This window comes from Trichomycterus rosablanca, chromosome 5, assembly GCF_030014385.1.
Source record: "Trichomycterus rosablanca isolate fTriRos1 chromosome 5, fTriRos1.hap1, whole genome shotgun sequence".
In the NCBI taxonomy this organism is placed as follows: Eukaryota; Metazoa; Chordata; class Actinopteri; order Siluriformes; family Trichomycteridae; genus Trichomycterus; species Trichomycterus rosablanca.
In genome coordinates this window covers 1585516-1607131 of record NC_085992.1, presented here as the reverse complement: position 1 = coordinate 1607131, position 21616 = coordinate 1585516, and the positions used below count along the sequence as shown (strand labels likewise).

General features: G+C 47.9%; 1 protein-coding gene across 1 annotated transcript; it reads right to left on the bottom strand.

Moving 5' to 3' along the window:
• Nucleotides 1–626: 626 nt before the first annotated feature.
• On the bottom strand, nucleotides 627–18144 carry zfp91 (ZFP91 zinc finger protein, atypical E3 ubiquitin ligase). Its single transcript, XM_062995483.1, has 12 exons — nucleotides 17590–18144; nucleotides 15729–15763; nucleotides 15514–15624; nucleotides 12754–12787; nucleotides 12023–12130; nucleotides 11115–11201; nucleotides 7697–7891; nucleotides 7034–7084; nucleotides 6858–6936; nucleotides 4471–4585; nucleotides 4263–4362; nucleotides 627–2849 (listed from the first exon to the last, which is right to left on the bottom strand). Exons 1-12 carry the CDS (start codon nucleotides 17967–17969, stop codon nucleotides 2090–2092), a joined length of 2055 nt encoding a protein of 684 aa, XP_062851553.1. The 5' UTR covers nucleotides 17970–18144; the 3' UTR covers nucleotides 627–2089.
• Between the last annotated feature and the right edge of the window lie 3472 nt (nucleotides 18145–21616).

Below are 21616 nucleotides of genomic sequence, written 5' to 3'. Positions count from 1 at the left end.
TATCAGCTCCACTTACCATATAGAAGCACTTTGTAGTTCTACAATTACTGACTGTAGTCCATCTGTTTCTCTACATGCTTTGTTACCCCCACAGGACCACCACAGAGCAGGTATTATTTAGGTGGTGGATGATTCTCAGCACTGCAGTGACACTGACATGGTGCTGGTGTGTTAGTGTGTGTTGTGCTGGTTGAGTTTTTAAACACCGTGTCCACTCACTGTCCACTCTATTAGACGCTCCTACCTAGTCGGTCCACCTTGTAGATGTAAAGTCAGAGACGATCGTTCATCTATTGCTGCTGTTTGAGTCGGTCATCTTCTAGACCTTCATCAGTGGGCACAGGACGCTGTTGGCTGGATATAGTTTTGGTTGGTGGACTATTCTCAGTCCAGCAGTGACAGTGAGGTGTTTAAAAACTCCAGCAGCGCTGCTGTGTCTGATCCGCTCATACCAGCACCATGTCAGTGTCACTGCAGTGCTGAGAATCATCCACCACCTAAATAATACCTGCTCTGTGGGGGTCCTGACCATTGAAGAACAGGATGAAAGGGGGGTAACAAAGCATGCAGAGAAACATCTGGACTACAGTCAGTAATTGTAGAACTACAAAGTGCTTCTATATGGTAAGTGGAGCTGATAAAATGGACAGTGAGTGTAGAAACAAGTTTTTTATAAGGAAAAGAACCGCATATCCCACGATGCAGCAGCTGATACGAGCTCTAAACACCCTTGGAAATGTTTTAATGAACCCGTCCTTTCATTTACAGTCAGTGATGGATAACCTTATGATGTCGAATAAAAATGATGTGTGATTAATGCTGTCGGGTTCGTTTCAATCCATTTCCAACAGCTGACGCCTGAATTACAGATTGCTAAATACGGACCCTCACCGCCCGCACCACCCACGCTCTGTTTACAGACGTAGAGAGCACACTCTGGTCGTATCCAATTCCCCAACTGTAACCGCCTCAGCAGCAGAACCACAAACCCTGGCCAAGGATCCTGCCATCCTCTTCTTTTCACCTACCAGAAGTCGACCATCAACCGTCTCTCGTGCGGGCGCCTCGTCCGACCATCTCGGACAGCCAATCATGTTGCTGTGGTCGTCTAAGACTTCTACAACGAGCACGCACAGGCATCGGAACTGGACATCAGATTAAGGGAGGGTCAACTGGTCTGATGAACCCAGTTATCACCAACAGTGGGACGATGCACCAGACTACAGAAGGTAAAGGAGCTGGTGGTAACCTGGTACCAGATACCACACGAGTCCACGTCTCGGTGCGTCTAAGCTGTTTTGACAGCCTATCGGGCGGTGGAGGTGGGCTAGAGCGGTGCTACTGACCCGGACGAGCGTCCAACAGACAAAACTGGCTGTGCTTTAAGGAGGTAGGGTCGTGCAATCCCTAGGACTGGTCAGGGATTCACACAGAGCACAGCATGACTCGGCTCTGTACGGGAACCGGCTGCTGGTTGGTGCAAAGAAGTGGCCAGAACACGGGTGGTGTAAAAATGTATAACGTCTAGAAGAAAACAGATGCCAGGATGAATGATGCCAATAAGCAGGATGGCAGGCCATTAGACCATATAATGGTAACCTTAACATAGAGAGGTTAATATGGTTCAGCATCGTTTCCATGATGCAGTTTTGCAATGGGATTATGGGTAATGGAGTTCTTCATATTACATACTATGCTATGCCTGTATCGTTAGCTAGTACCTATGCAAGATAGCACAGAGAGTGTGCTGATACGATTCAGCTCTCCTGTTATGGTGCAGCGAAGTCTCTGATTGGTCAGATTTGCAATGGGATTGTGGGTAATGGAGTTTTTATTAGGACTTTACTTGTAGCTCAATATTAGTAAGGTGTATTCTGATTAATCTACAGCGTTTACAGGAGTGTGTACCATCGTTTTACAACCTGGCAGCTCATGGTGAGTCGGTCTTGTTATAAATATGCATTTTTTACTTCCGTTATTTAGCCGGTCGCGATTTTCGCCGCGACTATGGCTCCAACGTGACGTGAACGTGCTAATACACTACGCTAGTCTCCTCGTGTACCTTCCTAATTCGTTCTAACTGCGCCGGCTACATCAGTATGCGCTGGATGGGCTCCTCCGAGCTGTCCGTCACCACCTGAGCCTCGCCGGCTCCGCCCGCCGCATCCCAGACTCCGCCCATGCCGATGTTCCCGCCCTCCCAGAGCACGCTGTCCACTTTCCGGTCCCCGCAGGGCGGAGGGTGAGGACGAGAGGAGGGCGGGGCAGGCAACGGGGGCGGAGGATCGGCCGTGAAAGCCTGACGGGCCGACACCGGCGGGAGGAGCGAGACGGAAGGGGCGGAGTTAATCGCCAGGGGCAACTGCAGGGGGAGCCGAGGAGTAGACGGAAGAGCGGCGAAGGTCATGTGGACGATCTGCGGGAGAGGCGGAACGGCCAGCTGTTGCTGGGAAACGGGGGCGGAGACAAAGTGAACAGTTTGCATCGTCCGATTGGACGAGGCTCCGCCCCCTGCTAAATCCCTCTGCCCGTCGCCTGCCGAGGGCGTCTGCATGGAGTGCGATGACCGGTCCTGCTCCGGCGCCCTGCCGGGGTTCACGTCCACCTGGGTCACCTGTCCCGACGGCATGGTCGCGGTGGTGACGAGGGTGCCCGCGTTGGCGGCGAGAGCCTCGGCGATCAGGACCTCCGGGTGGCTCTTGGCCTTGTGCGCCACCACGCTGTCCTTCTTCTCGAACTTCTTGCCGCAGATGGTGCAGGAGAACTGGTAGGTGGCGTCGGCGTCGTGCTTCTTCATGTGCCAGTTGAGGGAGGCTTTCTGGCGACAGGTGAAGCCGCAGATCTCACACCTGAAGAGCAGAGTGGAGGAATTCGAGTGTGTGTTAGACAGGTACGCTGTACGGCCAGAAGTATGTGGACGCCCTCTTAATAATCAATTGTGGCCATTTTAACCAGTTTTACTGGTTTCAGGGTTTTTAAGCCCTGGGTCACGAGACAAAAAATGAACTGTACACGAACGCCCCCTTGTGGGGGCTTTACGCTACACATTGTAAACCGTTGTGGACAGTTGCAGCCTAGCGGTTAAGGTACTGGACTAGTAAGCAGAAGGTCGCTGGTTCAAACCCCACCACTGCCAGGGTTGCCACTGTTGGGCCCTTAACCCTCAATTGCTTAGACTGCGTAACGTAAGTCACTTTGGATAAAAGCATCTGCTAAATGCTGAAAATGTAAACGTAAACCACAGTAAGACCAGATTCGTTTTGTTTTATTGCATTTTGATGTGTCGCCTGTGTCGCAATAAAACTTGCGGACAAAATGTGGGTCTCTTGAAAAGAAAGAGCTTGAAAGACCCCGATACGAGTTTGGGGAAGGCCCATTCCCGCTTTAAGATGACTCGTGCCTCTGGGTTTGACGAGGTCGGTATGAGGAACCCCGAGCAAACACCAAAATCTTGCAGGAAGTCTTCACACAGATTGAAGACTGTTATGGCTGCAAGGGGGGGAGGGGCATTCTATAAGTCACTATGGTTTTAAAATGAGACGTCCAACAAGCTCATGGTCACATCCTGATTACGATGCCAGTGACCTCCGAGGTGGAAACAAAAGCACGGATCCTCCAGCCAGCAGAGGTCAGAGTTGCACAGCTCTGACGACTGTGCCAGTTCGGACACCAGGCCGGGTCGATAGCACCGCCTGGGATCGGAACTCGAGAGCTCCGCGGTGTTGTGCTCACACCTGAAGAACACCACGGGGGGAGTCTTGTCCTGATGGAAGTGGTCTCTTCCATGATGGGAAAGCTCCATACACAGAGCATGAGGGATTACTAAATGGTTCAAAGAGGAATTGAAGGTGGAACGGGCCTTCCCCAAACTGTTGACAGAAATCTGCAAGCATATTGTTCATATTATATCATTAGTTTGATACCTGTCAGCAATAAATCGGATAACGAGTGGCGTCTCCCTATTCTCCTTCTGGTCATGTACAAGAGTCTTAATAATGCCACGGCCAGTCATGGTCAAGGATCCAGTGCATCCTTGTTTTAAAGAGGGCACATGCCAACTGCTGGGCAGAAATGGAGGAGGAGGGTGTTTAGCTGCCCATCATTGCTAGATCAGCTGCAGATCAATAGGAAGCACGTGCTAGCCTCGCTCCCTCCTGGAACTGTACACTGTGTGCGTGTGTGTGTGTGTGTGTGTGTGCGTGTGTGTGTGTGTGTGTGTGTGTGTGCGTGTGTGTGTGTGTGTGTGTGTGTGTGTTACTCACTGCAGCGGTTTCTCTCCGGTGTGGATCATACGGTGCACGGCGAGGTTATGAGAACTCTTAAACGCTCGAGCACAGAACTCACAGATGTAGTCCCTCTGATCTACACACACACACACACACACACACACACACCGAGAGTGATGAGATCCACAAGGGTTAGGGTTAGGGTCAGTGGAGTTTTTGTTATTTCTGGAAGGTTGGCACGTACCCGTGTGGTGTTTGGCATGGCGCAGTAACTGTTTCTGAAGGCGGAAGAGTCTGCCGCAGGACGGGTGAGGGCACACGTACTTCTTCTTCATCAGGTGCTGGTATTTAATGTGATGCTGTCGGAGAGAGAGAGGCTGATGATGGATGGACGATGTGAATGTTGCTCAGAGACGAAATATAAATCGGTCCGAATGATGTACTACGAGTACATTTCTATGTCGAAATGCTTTAGAACCATCAACATTGCTCAAGCAACTCCATCACTTGCAACGGGTTACACACATTTACTCTACTTGAATCGTCAAGAGAATTTGGCCCCCGTGTCACTTCGTATACATACCTCAGTGAAACAGAAAGTCATGGATTACTACATGAAAGTTCCTAGACTGTAATACTAGATACTAGGGCTGTCGAAGTGAACGCGATAATAACGCATTAACGCGATCTCAATTTAACGCGATTTTAAAAAATAGTGCCGTTAACGCAAATTCTATTCGGCCCTGCGAGTCATCCGTAGTTCATGTTGAGACTTGACCGTGCACGGCATCTCTCATTAAGACGGCGCTTCTCAAAGTGTGGGGCGCAGAGGCATGACGGGGGGGGGGGAAGTCTGACTGGTAGAATTAACGTTTTAACGTCGGACCGCCGTTCGTTTCATTTGCGGTTTGTTAACATAATGTAACCGAGCGTCGCTTAATAAAGAAATAAATACTCGCTGTATCCACAAATTGTCGGGGGCATTTAACACTTCATTAACTTCTGTTACGGTACACACGAATCGCGGACAGCTAGAGTCATCGCGTTAGCCAAGCATGCTATTCCATGAACTATGGAAGCCCCAAAGGGTCAAAACACACTCAAACCATCGTCACGATACAAGCACAGAAAAGTCTGTTACAATAACTACGCCTTATCCCACCTGAAGCACCGCTGATCTACAATGTTTGCTGATGGAGAAATTTTAACCTACAATCTGACATTTATACGAAGTCGAGGGTCTCTGCTGGATAGTATTACTACCTAGTATGTGAGTGAATAAAACTCCCTTACAGTTTTCTCTTGTCCCAGCAGTTTTTAACATCAGTACATTTAGGATAAAATATGTTCACCATTTTAATGGTAACATTTCACTTAAAAATCCTTGTTTTCTATAACATTTACACAGATTTTTTTTAATGCGATTAATCGCGATTAACTATATGAAATTCTGAGATTAATCGCGATTAAAAAATTTTATCGTTTGACAGCCCTACTAGATACTAATACTATAAAAATAAAAAAAACCTAAGTCGCACTCAGGTGGCGCAGCGGTAAACTACGCTAGCACACCAGAGCTGGGATTTCGAACACATCGTATCAAATCTCAGCTCCGCCGTCCGGCTGGGCTGGGAGGCTGCATGGGTGGGGGACAAGCCGGACCAGGGTTCCTCATAACCGGTGCAATTACGACCTCTGCTGGCTGGTTGACGGCGCCTGCGCAGAGTTGAGGAATAATGCTGATCAGGGTGCGGCTCTTCGTACAGAAGGCTGTTGCGCTTACGAACTCGCCTCGTGCAGGTGAAAAGATGCGGTCAGTACTGATCACGTGTCGGGGGGGCGTGTGTCAGTCAGCAGTTGAGGGTTGTGCTTGAGGGAGGTGAAGCGTAACGCAATCAGGGTAACTGGATACGACTCGATTAGGGGAGAAAATTGGAGAAAAATAATTAAAACCCTGGGTCGCAAACTTGTACATGAACGCCCCCTTGTGAAGGCTTTATGTTACACCACAGAGAGAGTAAGATACATTGCTTGTGTTGCCTAGGTCACATAAAAAATAATAATGGATAAAATGTGGGTCGCTTGAAAAAAGGTTTGATATAATAAACCCTCCAAACAAGTAAAATATAAATGTAAAAAAATGTTTCCGTGATGATTTGTTTCTAAGAATTTCTCGGGGTGCCAATAATTTTGGACGAAACTATAAACGCCTTAAGCTGTCTATAATTTAGTTTAGTTCAACATTCAGCTTTTCTAAACAGAATCCGAGGGTTAAAGGAAGGTCCCACAGTGGCAACGTGAGAGATGTAGGGCTTGAACCAGTGACCTTCTGATTAGTCCTGTACTTTACCCACTATTCTACCACTCTGACATCACAGTTTTATATTCTACGATACTATAATTAGGTGCTCGGGTGGCGCCGGGGTCTATTGTGCTAGTCTATGACTGCAGAGACCAGGACTGTAATCCTACCGGTGCTGTCAGCCGGCCAGGCGTCTAAACACACATGACTGCCTGAGTTAAGCCAAAATCCTGTGATAGATTGGATTTTTCCACCTCTGCTGTCTGGACAACGATCACACGGGGTGAAATATGGGGGGGATAGAAACACCCGAGTTTCCTAACGCTCACCTGAAGGTAGCGTGGATGGGCGAGAACAGTCCCACACCCCTCCATCTCACAGCGCACGTACTGCACCGGCGGCTTCTTCCTGCACCAAACACACCACACACACCACCGTCAACACACGGGTGGTCAAGAGCAACGATCACGTAAGCACAGGCGTGTAGAGAGAGAGGTACTTTTACCTTCTTTTCGGCAGACGAGGGCTTTTGTCGTCTTTCCTCCGCCTCCCTCTCCTGCGGACAGTAAACGGGAGCGATGTAAATAAAACTAGAGATTCAAATACATAAATATACGCGGACGGAACACACACACACACACACACACACACACACACACACACACACACACACACAAAGGGGATGCCACAGTCCAGGAGAACGTAAAGTGTAACGTGTTCCTCCTGTGCGCTTAGAGATCATCCACTAGGGGATGGAACTATAATAAATACCAAATTAAACTGAAATCCCTTTGGAAATAAGGTTTACTACATGGTCAGAAGTATTTGGACACCTGCCTATAAGCACTATCCATCCAAGAAGGCTTTCCACAAGACTTCAGAGTGTATCTGTGGGTATTTAGGCCACCAATTAGTGGATCTAATGATTTATTAGGTCCAAGCATGTCTGCACACTGGTGCAACTGCCTTCACAGAGCCAGAACTTCTTATCCGATATTAGTGCCTGACCTGACAAATGGCCTTACCAGAAGAGTGGAGGCTGGTCTAGATCTGGAGTTTTCACTTGAACTGAACACGGACTGATCAGGGGTGTGAAAACTTTCTCACAGGTCCCTTCACTGGTCTGATTTTAGATGAGCTGTGGAACGAGAGCCGTGACCGTACTCACTTTCTGGGAGGATCTGCTCCGTCTCTCGACTCCTGCTTCACATCCGTTCCCTCGGTTCCTTCGGTCTTCACCTCCTTCTCTACGTCGCCCTCCGTACCCTTCGTCTCTCCTTCCTCCTCTCCCTCCGCCCCGGCCGCTCGCTCCTTCTTCTCTCTCAGCCGAGGGGGGGCTCGGCGCCTCGGCTTCGGGGCGTCTCTGCAACAGGGAAACAGAAAAGAGAATTAATTTCCCCTTTCATTTACTTCTCCTGGTGAGGATTATGGGGGCAGCAGGCTGTGCCGATCAGCCCACGCTCCTCTAGTCACATCCAGATTTTCAAGCCCCACCCGGGCGTGCCCTGATCCGGCTGTGGGTTAAAATCCCTCCAGCATGTTCAAGGTTTCGTCTCAGTTAAACGTGTCTGAACAAGTTCCTATACTAGTACATCTGTAAAAGCAGCAGCACCAGCAGGAGGTTCTCCTCACTGGTAGGAGTGATGCAGGTACCCTGTGCACCTGCAGTTCCTTACACAACTTGTGTCACAGTCACACACACTCATATACACACTCATATACACACTCACATGCAGTCATATACACTCATTTACACAGTCATACACACTCAAATGCAGTCATACGCAGTCATCCACACTCAAATGCAGTCATACGCAGTCATACACACTCAAATGCAGTCATACGCAGTCATTTACACAGTCATACACAGTCATCCACACTCAAATGCAGTCATACACAGTCATCCACACTCAAATGCAGTCATACGCAGTCATTTACACAGTCATCCACAGTCATCCACACTCAAATGCAGTCATACGCAGTCATTTACACAGTCATCCACACTCAAATGCAGTCATACACAGTCATCCACACTCAAATGCAGTCATACACAGTCATCCACACTCAAATGCAGTCATACGCAGTCATTTACAGTCATCCACAGTCATCCACACTCAAATGCAGTCATACGCAGTCATTTACACAGTCATCCAGTCATCCACACTCAAATGCAGTCATCCACACTCAAATGCAGTCATCCACAGTCATCCACACTCAAATGCAGTCATACGCAGTCATACGCAGTCATTTACACAGTCATCCAGTCATCCACACTCAAATGCAGTCATACAGTCATCCACACTCAAATGCAGTCATACACAGTCATCCACACTCAAATGCAGTCATACACACTCATATACACACTCATACACACTCATACACATCTCAAAAACACTCATACACACTCAAACGCAGTCATATACACACTCATACACACTCACATGCAGTCATATACACTCATTTACACAGTCATACACACTCAAATGCAGTCATACACACTCAAATGCAGTCATACACACTCAAATGCAGTCATACACAGTCATTCACACTCAAACGCAGTCATATACACTCATTTACACAGTCACACACACTCATACACACTCAAACGCAGTCATATACACACTCATACACACTCATACACACTCATACGCAGTCATATACACTCATTTACACAGTCACACACACTCATACACACTCACATGCAGTCATATACACTCATTTACACAGTCATACACACTCAAATGCAGTCATACACACTCAAATGCAGTCATACAGTCATTCACACTCAAACGCAGTCATATACACACTCATACACACTCATACACACTCATACGCAGTCATATACACTCATTTACACAGTCATACACACTCAAAAACACTCATACACACTCAAACGCAGTCATATACACACTCATACACACTCACATGCAGTCATATACACTCATTTACACACTCATACACACTCACATGCAGTCATATACACACTCATACACACTCACATGCAGTCATACACACTCATTTACACAGTCATACACACTCATACACACTCAAACGCAGTCATATACACACTCATACACACTCATACACACTCATACACACTCATACGCAGTCATATACACTCATTTACACAGTCACACACACTCATACACACTCAAACGCAGTCATATACACACTCATACACACTCATACACACTCATACGCAGTCATATACACTCATTTACACAGTCACACACACTCATACACACTCACATGCAGTCATATACACTCATTTACACAGTCATACACACTCAAATGCAGTCATACACACTCAAATGCAGTCATACACAGTCATTCACACTCAAACGCAGTCATATACACACTCATACACACTCATACACACTCATACGCAGTCATATACACTCATTTACACAGTCATACACACTCAAAAACACTCATACACACTCAAACGCAGTCATATACACACTCATACACACTCACATGCAGTCATATACACTCATTTACACAGTCATACACACTCAAATGCAACCATACACACTCATACGCACTCATACCCAGTCATACGCAGTCATATACACTCATATACACACTCATACACACTCATACACACTCATACGCAGTCATATACACTCATTTACACAGTCACACACACTCATACACATTCAAACGCAGTCATACGCAGTCATATACACTCATTCACACAGTCATACACACTGCAGGTCCACTAACCACACATGTGGACAGGAGTATGATCATGAACCCTCACAGTCAAACAACAGGAGAGAGTTGGTCGACTGTTCCATGACCTGGGGAGAACCTGCTCTGGTCCTGCTGGATCCTAGCAGATAGAGTTTTCCTACAATTGTTCTGGAAGTGTGTGGAGTCTAATTTAAATGTATTTAACACCCACCCACCCCCACACACTTTTATCCCCACCTTTTTTTAACTGTTATCCTGAATTAACAGTTTAACATTTATGAGGCGGCATTAACCACATAATCCAACTCGGTCCAGTGTCTAACATCTTTATCATCAACATATTATCATTATTATTATTTTTACTAGATCATTTTAATCATTTATTAATAAGTGCAGTGTATTTTCATTTTTGTTCTTAATTTATAATTATTACTGTTGTTATTACTACAATTGTACTATATTATTAATTATTCTTTTTTATTACTGTTATTTTATTATTTATTTAATCATCATAATTGTTGTAACTATTTTATTTTTATTACTAATACACAAACTATAAAAAGAACATACATTTTACATAACCTTAAATTAAAAGTGTTGACTATTTTAACTAAAATAATATCTTATTAATATAAATATTACCCGTTTTGACATTTGCGTGGTAGTGCTTGACATTGTCTGTCACAACACTGTGATTCCAGCGGCACCTGGTGGCTCAGAGTGGAACTGCAGCACAACATTTAAAACCTTCCACAGTTCCACACCAGAATCTGAGGTGCCACCTCAATGCTGTGAGAGATTCTGTCCTCACTGCATCATGACAATGTGCTCTGCTCTTTACTTAAGGCCCCACCTATGCTACCAAAAAGAAAAGACACATGAAATGATACCTCTCAGATTTGGGATCATAGCTTTGGTCGTTCAGGTCATCTTTGAAGGGCAAGTCTTCTTCACTGCTGACCCCCTCCTCATCCTCACTGAAGAACAGGAAAGTTTGTCAGTGATGGATATTGTTTACAATACCACCTCCCTTCCAAAAAAAACACAAAACGGGTACAAACCCTGGACAGGCAACACACCCGTCCTCACACCTGGGGGCGATTTATTTCTCCGCATGTTTTTAGAAGATACAAGGCGGGAACCACATGGACTACAAATGATCTCCATACAAGGACTGACTGAAGGTGAAAATTAAAACCAGGTCCTCGGAACCCTGGAGCTGTGCCACATCCTGTTTGTGAGGGGTCTGGCATGTTTTCTCCGTGTCCATGTGAGCAGCCTCTGGGTATTCAGATCCTCTGGGGGGGGCACTGCTTGAAAACTGCACTAGCTGCTCGATTGTCCCTGGGTGTACAAGAACGTGTGTGTGTGTGTGTGTGTGTGTGTGTGTGCGTGTGTGTGTGTGCGCAGCCTCGCTGTGCTAAATTTGGTTCCGAGCGTACCAGAGCGGGTCGTATGGGAGAGGCGAGTGTGATCGCAGGAGGCGTGATGAGACCTGGAGGCTCGCTTTCCAAATTCTGAATTTGGACGCGCTCCGAATCGGCATCGATTCCCCTCAATCCGAGGGCGGAGTTTATCCCACCACATTTATTTTAACCCACGTGTGATTTGGGACACAGCCGGGGTTACCAGCATGATGCAGCAGTTCATACTCGTACCCAGCCACGGGGTTGGAGCGGGGGTCGCTAGAGGATCCGTTCTCACTCGAATCAACCATCTCAGGGCGTTCTGGATTTCGGATGAGCGCTGAAGCGTGAAAGCTTAGGAAAAGAGGCCTGTGAGGAATTATGGGATGTACCTCTGTGCCCGAGGCTTGTAAAGTCCGTCTTTTGGGTCGTCGTTGACCGACGAATCTCCTTCGTTCTGCGGCACGTCGTCCTGCTTTCTGTCACGATCCTCCTCACCACTGAGAAGGATCACATGAAGAAAGAATTATATATTATATATATACTGTATATACACATTAATATTTACATTTACATTTTCAGCATTTATCAGGCGCTTTTATCCAAAGTGACTTACAGTACTGTGGCAGTATACAGTCTAAGCAATTAAGGCTTAAGGGCCTTGCTCAAGGGCCCAACAGCAGCAACCAGGCAGTGGTGGGGCTTAAACCAGCGACCTTCCGAGTACTAGTCCAGTACCTTAACCACTAGGCTACAACGTCCCTACACTTTGGTTACATCCATGACCGGACAGGTAGTCACTGCTTACACAAGATTCATCTTGTCTTGTCTTTGGACTGTTGGAGGAAACCGGAGCTCCCAGAGAAAACCCACACAGACACGGGGAGAACATGCAAACTTCACACAGAAAGGACCCAGACCAGTTCACCTGGGGATCGAACCCGGGACCTTCTTGCTGTGAGGCGACAGTGCCACCCACCGAGCCACCGCTATTCATTTTTGGAATGCTTGTGTTTAAATTCAGCTTTAAATTTGTACACACGTACGGCCCACTTGTGTGTGTGTGTGTGTATGTGAGAGAGAGAGAGAGAGAGAGAGAGAATGTGAGAGAAAGGAAGTTTACCTTGTTTTCTTCTCAGCTGCCTCTACTGTTTGATCTGTAGAATTAAAACAGGACAGAACAAATTTTATTTTATTGCTTTTGTACAGGAGATTCACACCAAACAGCAAAAAAAACATCCAAACCACCCGTCCCGAACCGCCCGCCCTAAACCACCCGCCCCGAACCACCCGTCCCGAACCGCCCGCCCTAAACCACCCGCCCCGAACCGCCCGCCCTAAACCACCCGCCCCGAACCACCCGTCCCGAACCGCCCGCCCTAAACCACCCGCCCCGAACCGCCCGCCCTAAACCACCCGCCCCGAACCACCCGTCCCGAACCGCCCGCCCTAAACCACCCGCCCCGAACCACCCGTCCCGAACCACCCGCCCTAAACCACCCGTCCCGAACCACCCGCCCCGAACCACCCGTCCCGAACCGCCCGCCCTGAACCGCCCGCCCTGAACCGCCTGTCCTGAACCGCCCGCCCTGAACCACCTGTCCCGAACCGCCCGTCCCGCCCCGAACCACCCGTCCCGAACCGCCCGCCCGCCCCGAACCGCCCGCCCGCCCCGAACCACCCGTCCCGAACCGCCCGCCCTGCCCCGCCCTGAACCTGAACCTGAACCGCCCGCCCCGCCCCGCCCCGCCCTGCCCTGAACCGCCCGCCCTGAACCGCCCGTCCTGAACCGCCCGCCCTGAACCACCTGTCCTGAACCGCCCGTCCCACCCTGAACCACCCGTCCCGAACCGCCCGCCCCGAACCGCCCGTCCCGAACCACCCGCCCCGAACCGCCCGTCCTGCCCCGCCCTGAACCGCCTGTCCTGAACCGCCCGCCCTGAACCACCTGTCCTGAACCGCCCGTCCCGCCCTGAACCACCCGTCCCGAACCGCCCGCCCCGAACCACCCGTCCCAAACCGCCCGTCCCGAACCGCCCGTCCTGCCCCGCCCTGAACCGCCCGCCCTGAACCGCCCGCCCTGAACCACCCGCCCTGAACCACCTGTCCTGAACCGCCCGTCCCGCCCACCTGAACCGCCCTGAACCACCCGTCCTGAACCGCCCGTCCTGAACCGCCCGTCCCGCCCACCTGAACCGCCCTGAACCACCCGTCCTGAACCGCCCGTCCCGCCCCGAACCGCCCGTCCTGAACCACCCGCCCTGAACCGCCCGCCCTGAACCGCCCGTCCTGAACCACCCGCCCTGAACCACCCGTCCTAAACCACCCGTCCTAAACCACCCGTCCTAAACCGCCCGCCCTGAACCACCTGTCCTGAACCGCCCGTCCCGCCCACCTGAACCGCCCTGAACCGCCCTGAACCACCCGTCCTGAACCGCCCGTCCCGCCCCGAACCGCCCGCCCCGAACCACCCGCCCTGAACCGCCCGTCCTGAACCACCCGCCCTGAACCACCCGTCCTAAACCACCCGTCCTGAACCGCCCGCCCTGAACCACCCGTCCTAAACCGCCCGCCCTGAACCGCCCGTCCTGAACCGCCCGTCCTGCCCCGAACCACCCGTCCTGAACCACCCGCCCTGAACCGCCCGTCCTGAACCACCCGCCCTGAACCACCCGTCCTAAACCGCCCGCCCTGAACCGCCCGTCCTGAACCGCCCGCCCTGAACCGCCCGCCCTGAACCGCCCGTCCTGAACCGCCCGTCCCGCCCCGAACCACCCGTCCTGAACCACCCGCCCTGAACCGCCCGTCCTGAACCACCCGCCCTGAACCACCCGTCCTAAACCACCCGTCCTGAACCGCCCGCCCTGAACCACCCGTCCTAAACCGCCCGCCCTGAACCACCCGTCCTGAACCGCCCGCCCTGAACCGCCCGCCCTGAACCACCCGTCCTGAACCGCCCGTCCCGCCCCGAACCACCCGTCCTGAACCGCCCGTCCCGCCCCGAACCGCCCGTCCCGCCCCGCCCCGAACCGCCCGTCCTGCCCCGCCCCGAACCGCCCGTCCTGCCCCGCCCTGAACCGCCCTGAACCACCCGCCCTGAACCGCCCGTCCCGTCCTGTCCTGAACCACCCGCCCTGAGGGTGGTTCAGGACAGGACGGTCCACCACCCGTCCCGTCCCAAGCCGCCCGCACTGACCCGTCCCTTCCTGACCCACTCTTCATGACCCACTCGTCCTGAACCAACCGTCCTGAATTTATTACATGTTCTGAACCACCCGTCCTAAACCGCCCGCCCTGAACCACCCGTCCTGAACCGCCCGCCCTGAACCGCCCGCCCCGAACCACCCGTCCTGAACCGCCCGTCCCGCCCCGAACCGCCCGTCCCGCCCCGAACCGCCCGTCCCGCCCCGCCCCGAACCGCCCGTCCTGCCCCGCCCTGAACCGCCCTGAACCGCCCTGAACCACCCGCCCTGAACCGCCCGTCCCGTCCTGTCCTGAACCACCCGCCCTGAGGGTGGTTCAGGACAGGACGGTCCACCACCCGTCCCGTCCCAAGCCGCCCGCACTGACCCGTCCCTTCCTGACCCACTCTTCATGACCCACTCGTCCCGAACCAACCGTCCTGAATTTATTACATGTTCTGAACCACCCGCCTTGAACCGCCCGCCCTGAACCACCCGTCCTGAACCGCCCGTCCCGCCCTGAACCGCCCGTCCTGAACCGCCCGCCCTGAACTTATTACAGTTATCAGTTAATCAGCAGAAGAATTAGAGTAAAAGTGATATTTACATGATGTAAGGTGACCTAAACACAGTAACTGTTACTTTTTCACACCCCTGTACATGACCGTTACGTAGCACCCATACTAATCCGCTCATCGTACCCATGGCGTTCTCCAGCTCCGGTTCGCTCTTACACACGACCCGCGGTGAGCCCCGGTGCGCCCGACTCGAGGTGGTCCTGCCGCGGTTCTGCGCCCGCTTGGTTCCAGGTGCTGTCGGAATGGGGGGGGGGGGGGGGGGGGGGTTAAGAGTCAGTGCAGCCAGAAATCCACACACGTTCTACACAGTGAGACTATAAACATTATTGTGAAGTTACCTCGAGCCCCTGTGCCGTCCGTACTCTCATCACACCTATAACACGAGACAGGAGGAAACGTTAGTATCGGAATGATTCATTTGTCCTTTCAGGATAAACATCAGGTGTGTGGTTTATTTTTTACAAACTACAATTAAGTTAAATAAAGACTCGAGAGAATGAACACATCACCGATTCTTATCGTTACTGCATTTTACTAAACGTCCCAAATATTCTGGAATCAGGGTCTGTAAATACACCAGGATGGAGGAACTACACGATGAGCCAGACGAATTTAAGCTGAAGGCTGTAGGTTTTCTGCCTGACCTTGGCGAGAGACGACTAATCCATGTACATTTTTGTAGGTGCAGTCAAACCAGTCTGATTTATACGGGCACAGAGAAGTTCTCCCGTTCAACCACAAGGATAAATAAATAAATATATTTTATCATTTCAGAAAACCACTCAACAGCTCTGGAAAGAACCGGAACAACAGCGCCCAGCCATACAAACGCCCTCATCTTTCCATCAAACTGGCACAAATGCCCACAGACATACTTCCAAGTCTGGTACGTTTCACATATTATTATTATCTATCTATCTATCTATCTGTCTGTCTGTCTGTCTGTCTGTGTGTCTGTGTGTCTAACTGTATATCTGTCTGTGTGTCTCTGTCTATCTATCTGTCTGTCTGTCAATCTGTGTCTAACTGTATATCTGTCTGCCTATCTAACTGTATATCTGTCTGTCTGTCTGTCTATCTAACTGTATATCTGTCTGTCTGTCTGTCTATCTAACTGTATATCTGTCTGTCTATCTAACTGTATATCTGTCTGTCTATCTAACTGTATATCTGTCTGTCTGTCTTTCTATCTAACTGTATATCTGTCTGTCTGTCTTTCTATCTAACTGTGTATCTGTCTGTCTTTCTGTCTATCTATCTAACTGTATATCTGTCTGTCTGTCTTTCTATCTAACTGTATATATATCTGTCTGTCTATCTAACTGTATATATGTCTGTCTGTCTGTCTATCTAACTGTATATCTGTCTGTTTCTGTCTATCTAACTGTATATATGTCTGTCTGTCTGTCTATCTAACTGTATATCTGTCTGTTTCTGTCTATCTAACTGTATATATGTCTGTCTGTCTGTCTATCTAACTGTATATCTGTCTGTCTGTCTTTCTATCTAACTGTATATCTGTCTGTCTTTCTAACTGTATATCTGTCTGTCTGTCTTTCTATCTAACTGTATATCTGTCTGTCTGTCTTTCTATCTAACTGTATATCTGTCTGTCTTTCTAACTGTATATCTGTCTGTCTGTCTTTCTATCTAACTGTATATCTGTCTGTCTTTCTAACTGTATATCTGTCTGTCTGTCTTTCTATCTAACTGTATATCTGTCTGTCTGTCTTTCTATCTAACTGTATATCTGTCTGTCTGTCTTTCTATCTAACTCTGTCTGTCTATCTATCTATCTATCTCTGTCTGTCTGTCTGTCTGTCTGTCTGTCTGTCTGTGTTGACTTTTATTTCCTCAGTAAAGAAAACCCTGATGAAATGATTGTCTGTGGTAATCAATGATGAAACCTTTCACAAAGCCTTCAGTTAGTCAGAATGAGTTCTAACATTATTTTGAAGCTCATGGGAGAAGATTCGATCAGGAAACACTGAGCCGAGCGGCATCATAACTTGCAGCCCCTCACACCCAGACAGATCCCTTTAAGAGAACCTAAACATCAGCAGCTTCATCTGATCTCTGCCAGCAGCTCAGTGCATGCACCACCTACACCAGGTTACACCTCCAGACCTCCTGCACATCAGCAGGTTCCTTCAGGTGTGTTAGGACTGAAGATAAAGGAATGAGATGTTAAACGCGTACGGAGCTGTGGAGTCTGGGACCGGCTCTGGGTTCCTCCTGCGCCGCGGGCAGGCTGCTTTCCTCCGGCGTGGAGCTTCATCCTCGTCCTCGTCCTCGTCTTCTCCTCCTTCCTGTTCCTCCGCTATGTCCTTCCTCCTCCATAAAGGCACAGACCGGGTAGATCTGTCCCGCAGAACCCGTCCGGATCCCGGTACACTCGGAGCATTAGTGCCCGCTGCTCCGTTAGTGTCCGGTGATGAAAGCAGAGCAGCGGGGTCCGCTCGGGTCGCTCCCCGGCCTCGGAGCGCTCTCCTCGGCGTCCGGGTCTCACCCGAGTCCGGGGATTTCAGCTCGGGCTCCTCCTCCGGTTCTTCCTTTTTATAAACATGCTGAACTTCCATCACCGCGTCCCACAGGAATCCTGATCAGTTTTAATTATTCAGCACAAACCCGAGCAGACATGAAAACAAAATAAAATAGTAATAATGATGATAATAATAATAATAATAAAGCACTTTGCTGGGTAAAGGCCCTGCAGGACAGGTAAACATTTCACCACGTCCCGCTCACCGCCTCGTTCATCACCAATTCTATAGAATTAAATCATCATTAATAAAGAAATGAAAGTTATAATAATATAAAATACATGATTTAGGCTCGAACAGGCTGAATTATGATCTTCTTAAAGCGATAGTGATCCGGACAGCAGGAGGAAACACAAACACTCAGCACATTCAGCAGCTATTGTTGCGTCTCCTTTAAACCGGAGCGATTAAACAGCGACACCCAGCGGAGCGGCTCTACAGGCAGGATTAAAGCTGCAGTACGTGACATTAGCAGAACCAGGATTAAAGCTGCAGTACGTGACATTAGCAGAACCAGGATTAAAGCTGCAGTACGTGACATTAGCAGAACCAGGATTAAAGCTGCAGTACGTGACATTAGCAGAACCAGGATTAAAGCTGCAGTACGTGACATTAGCAGAACCAGGATTAAAGCTGCAGTACGTGACATTAGCAGAACCAGGATTAAAGCTGCAGTACGTGACATTTTATATTCGTCATATTAACCGTCTCCGTCCTTCCCTCACTCCTGACAATACTGCCATTCTGGTCCACTCCCTGGTCACATCCCGTTTGGACTATTGCAATTCTCTTCTGTTTGGTCTCCCCCTCAAGTCCCTCCATAAGCTACAACTAGTTCAGAATGCTGCTGCCCGTGTCATTTCTAGAACCCCATCCATTCATCACATCACCCCCGTTCTTCAACAGCTCCACTGGCTCCCTGTTAAATTTCGCATTGACTATAAACTTATACTGCTCATTTTTAAGGCTATCCATCATCTTGCTCCTCCATATCTCACCAAGCTCCTTCATATAAATAGACCCAGCCGGACCCTTAGATCTTCCTTATCCATTAGTCTTATTGTCCCTCCAGCCCGTCTGACTACCATGGGGTCTAGAGCTTTTAGCCGTTCGGCTCCCCGTCTCTGGAACTCCCTCCCACCAGACATTCGTAATATTGACTCTCTAGACATTTTTAAATCACGCCTCAAAACTTACTTGTTTAGGACAGCATACAGTCTTTAGCCTGTTCTCTTGACTATATATATATTTAAAATTCTTTCCCTGTTTTTATTGCTGTTTTATGCTGTTTGTATGTTTATTCTTTTATGTACGGTGACCGTGAGAGTCCTGAAAGACGCCTATAAATAAAATTTATTATTATTATTATTATTGTGTCCTATCATTTATGTATTCATGCGTCTCTCATGTGTCTGTCTCTAATATTGTATCTTGATGTATTTTTCTATTTTGTAAAGCGTCCTTGGGTATTGTGAAAGGCGCTATATAAGTCCAACTTATTATTATTATTATTAGCAGAACCAGGATTAAAGCTGCAGTACGTGACATTAGCAGAACCAGGATTAAAGCTGCAGTACGTGACATTAGCAGAACCAGGATTAAAACTGCAGTACGTAACATTAGCAGAACCAGGATTAAAGCTGCAGTAGGCAACATTAGCAAAACCAGCATTAGCAAAACCAGCATTAAAGCTGCAGTACGTAACATTAGCAAAACTGCTAAACATTATTAAAACTATGATTAAACAATAACACAGCGGAGCGGCTCTACAGGCAGGATTAAAGCTGCAGTACGTGACATTAGCAGAACCAGGATTAAAGCTGCAGTACGTGACATTAGCAGAACCAGGATTAAAGCTGCAATACGTAACATTAGCAGAACCAGGATTAAAACTGCAGTACGTAACATTAGCAGAACCAGGATTAAAGCTGCAGTACGTGACATTAGCAGAACCAGGATTAAAGCTGCAGTACGTGACATTAGCAGAACCAGGATTAAAGCTGCAATACGTTACATTAGCAGAACCAGGATTAAAGTTGCAGTACGCAACATTAGCAAAACCAGGATTAAAGCTGCAGTAAGTAACATTAGCAGAACCAGGATTAAAGCTGCAGTACGTGACATTAGCAGAACCAGGATTAAAGCTGCAGTACGTAACATTAGCAGAACCAGGATTAAAGCTGCAGTACGTAACATTAGCAAAACTGATAAACATTATTAAAGCTGCGATTAAACAGCGACACCCAGCGGAGCGGCTCTACAGGCAGGATTAAAGCTGCAGTACGCAACATTAGCAAAACCGGGATTAAAGCTGCAGTACGTAACATTAGCAAAACCAGGATTAAAGCTGCAGTAAGTAACATTAGCAGAACCAGGATTAAAGCTGCAGTACGCAACATTAGCAGAACCAGGATTAAAGCTGCAGTACGTAACATTAGCAAAACTGATAAACATTATTAAAACTGCGATTAAACAGCGACACCCAGCGGAGCGGCTCTACAGGCAGGATTAAAGCTGCAGTACGCAACATTAGCAAAACCGGGATTAAAGCTGCAGTACGTAACATTAGCAAAACCAGGATTAAAGCTGCAGTACACAACATTAGCAAAACTGAGCAACATTAGCATAATAGCAATTTTATTAGAGCTGCAAAAACTGAAACATTTTTAAAGCTGCAATACGTAACATTAGCAAAACCAAGCAACATTATTAAAGCTGCAGTATGCAACATTAGCAAAACCAGCATTAAAGCTGCACTACGCAACATTAGCAAAACTGAGAAACATCAGCAAAATAGCAATATTATTAAAGCTGCAATACGCAACATTAGCAAAGCTGAGAAACATTAAAGCTGCAATATGAAACATTAGCAAAGCTGCAATATGTAAAAGTAAAACTGAGCAATATTATTAAAGCTGCAATACGTAACATAAGTAAAACTGCATAGTAAAATATGCATTAGAAACACAATGCTTAACATTATTAAAGCTGTAGTCTGTATCATTATTAAAGCAGCAATCTGTAACATTATTAAAGCAGCAATCTGTAACATTATTAAAGCAGCAATCTGTAACATTATTAAAGCAGCAATCTGTAACATTATTAAAGCAGCAATCTGTACCATTATTAAAGCAGCAATCTGTAACATTATTAAAGCAGCAATCTGTAACATTATTAAAGCAGCAATCTGTAACATTATTAAAGCAGCAATCTGTAACATTATTAAAGCTGTAGTCTGTATCATTATTAAAGCAGCAATCTGTAACATTATTAAAGCAGCAATCTGTAACATTATTAAAGCTGTAGTCTGTATCATTATTAAAGCAGCAATCTGTAACATTATTAAAGCAGCAATCTGTAACATTATTAAAGCTGTAGTCTGTATCATTATTAAAGCAGCAATCTGTATCATTATTAAAGCAGCAATCTGTAACATTATTAAAGCAGCAATCTGTAACATTATTAAAGCAGCAATCTGTAACATTATTAAAGCAGCAATCTGTAACATTATTAAAGCAGCAATCTGTAACATTATTAAAGCTGTAGTCTGTATCATTATTAAAGCAGCAATCTGTAACATTATTAAAGCAGCAATCTGTAACATTATTAAAGCTGTAGTCTGTATCATTATTAAAGCAGCAATCTGTAACATTATTAAAGCAGCAATCTGTAACATTATTAAA

What these genes read in the sequence shown, in the direction of transcription:
- zfp91 (XM_062995483.1), bottom strand. Translation starts at nt 17,969, where the DNA reads ATGGAAGTTCAGCATGTTTATAAAAAGGAAGAACCGGAGGAGGAGCCC. An exon ending in CCCATCCACGCTACCTTCAG is followed by an intron (nt 4,586 to 6,857) that starts GTGAGCGTTAGG and finishes TCTCTCCGACAG; the next exon opens with CATCACATTAAATACCAGCA. An exon ending in ACCGGAGAGAAACCGCTGCA is followed by an intron (nt 2,850 to 4,262) that starts GTGAGTAACACA and finishes TCTGCTCTTCAG; the next exon opens with GTGTGAGATCTGCGGCTTCA.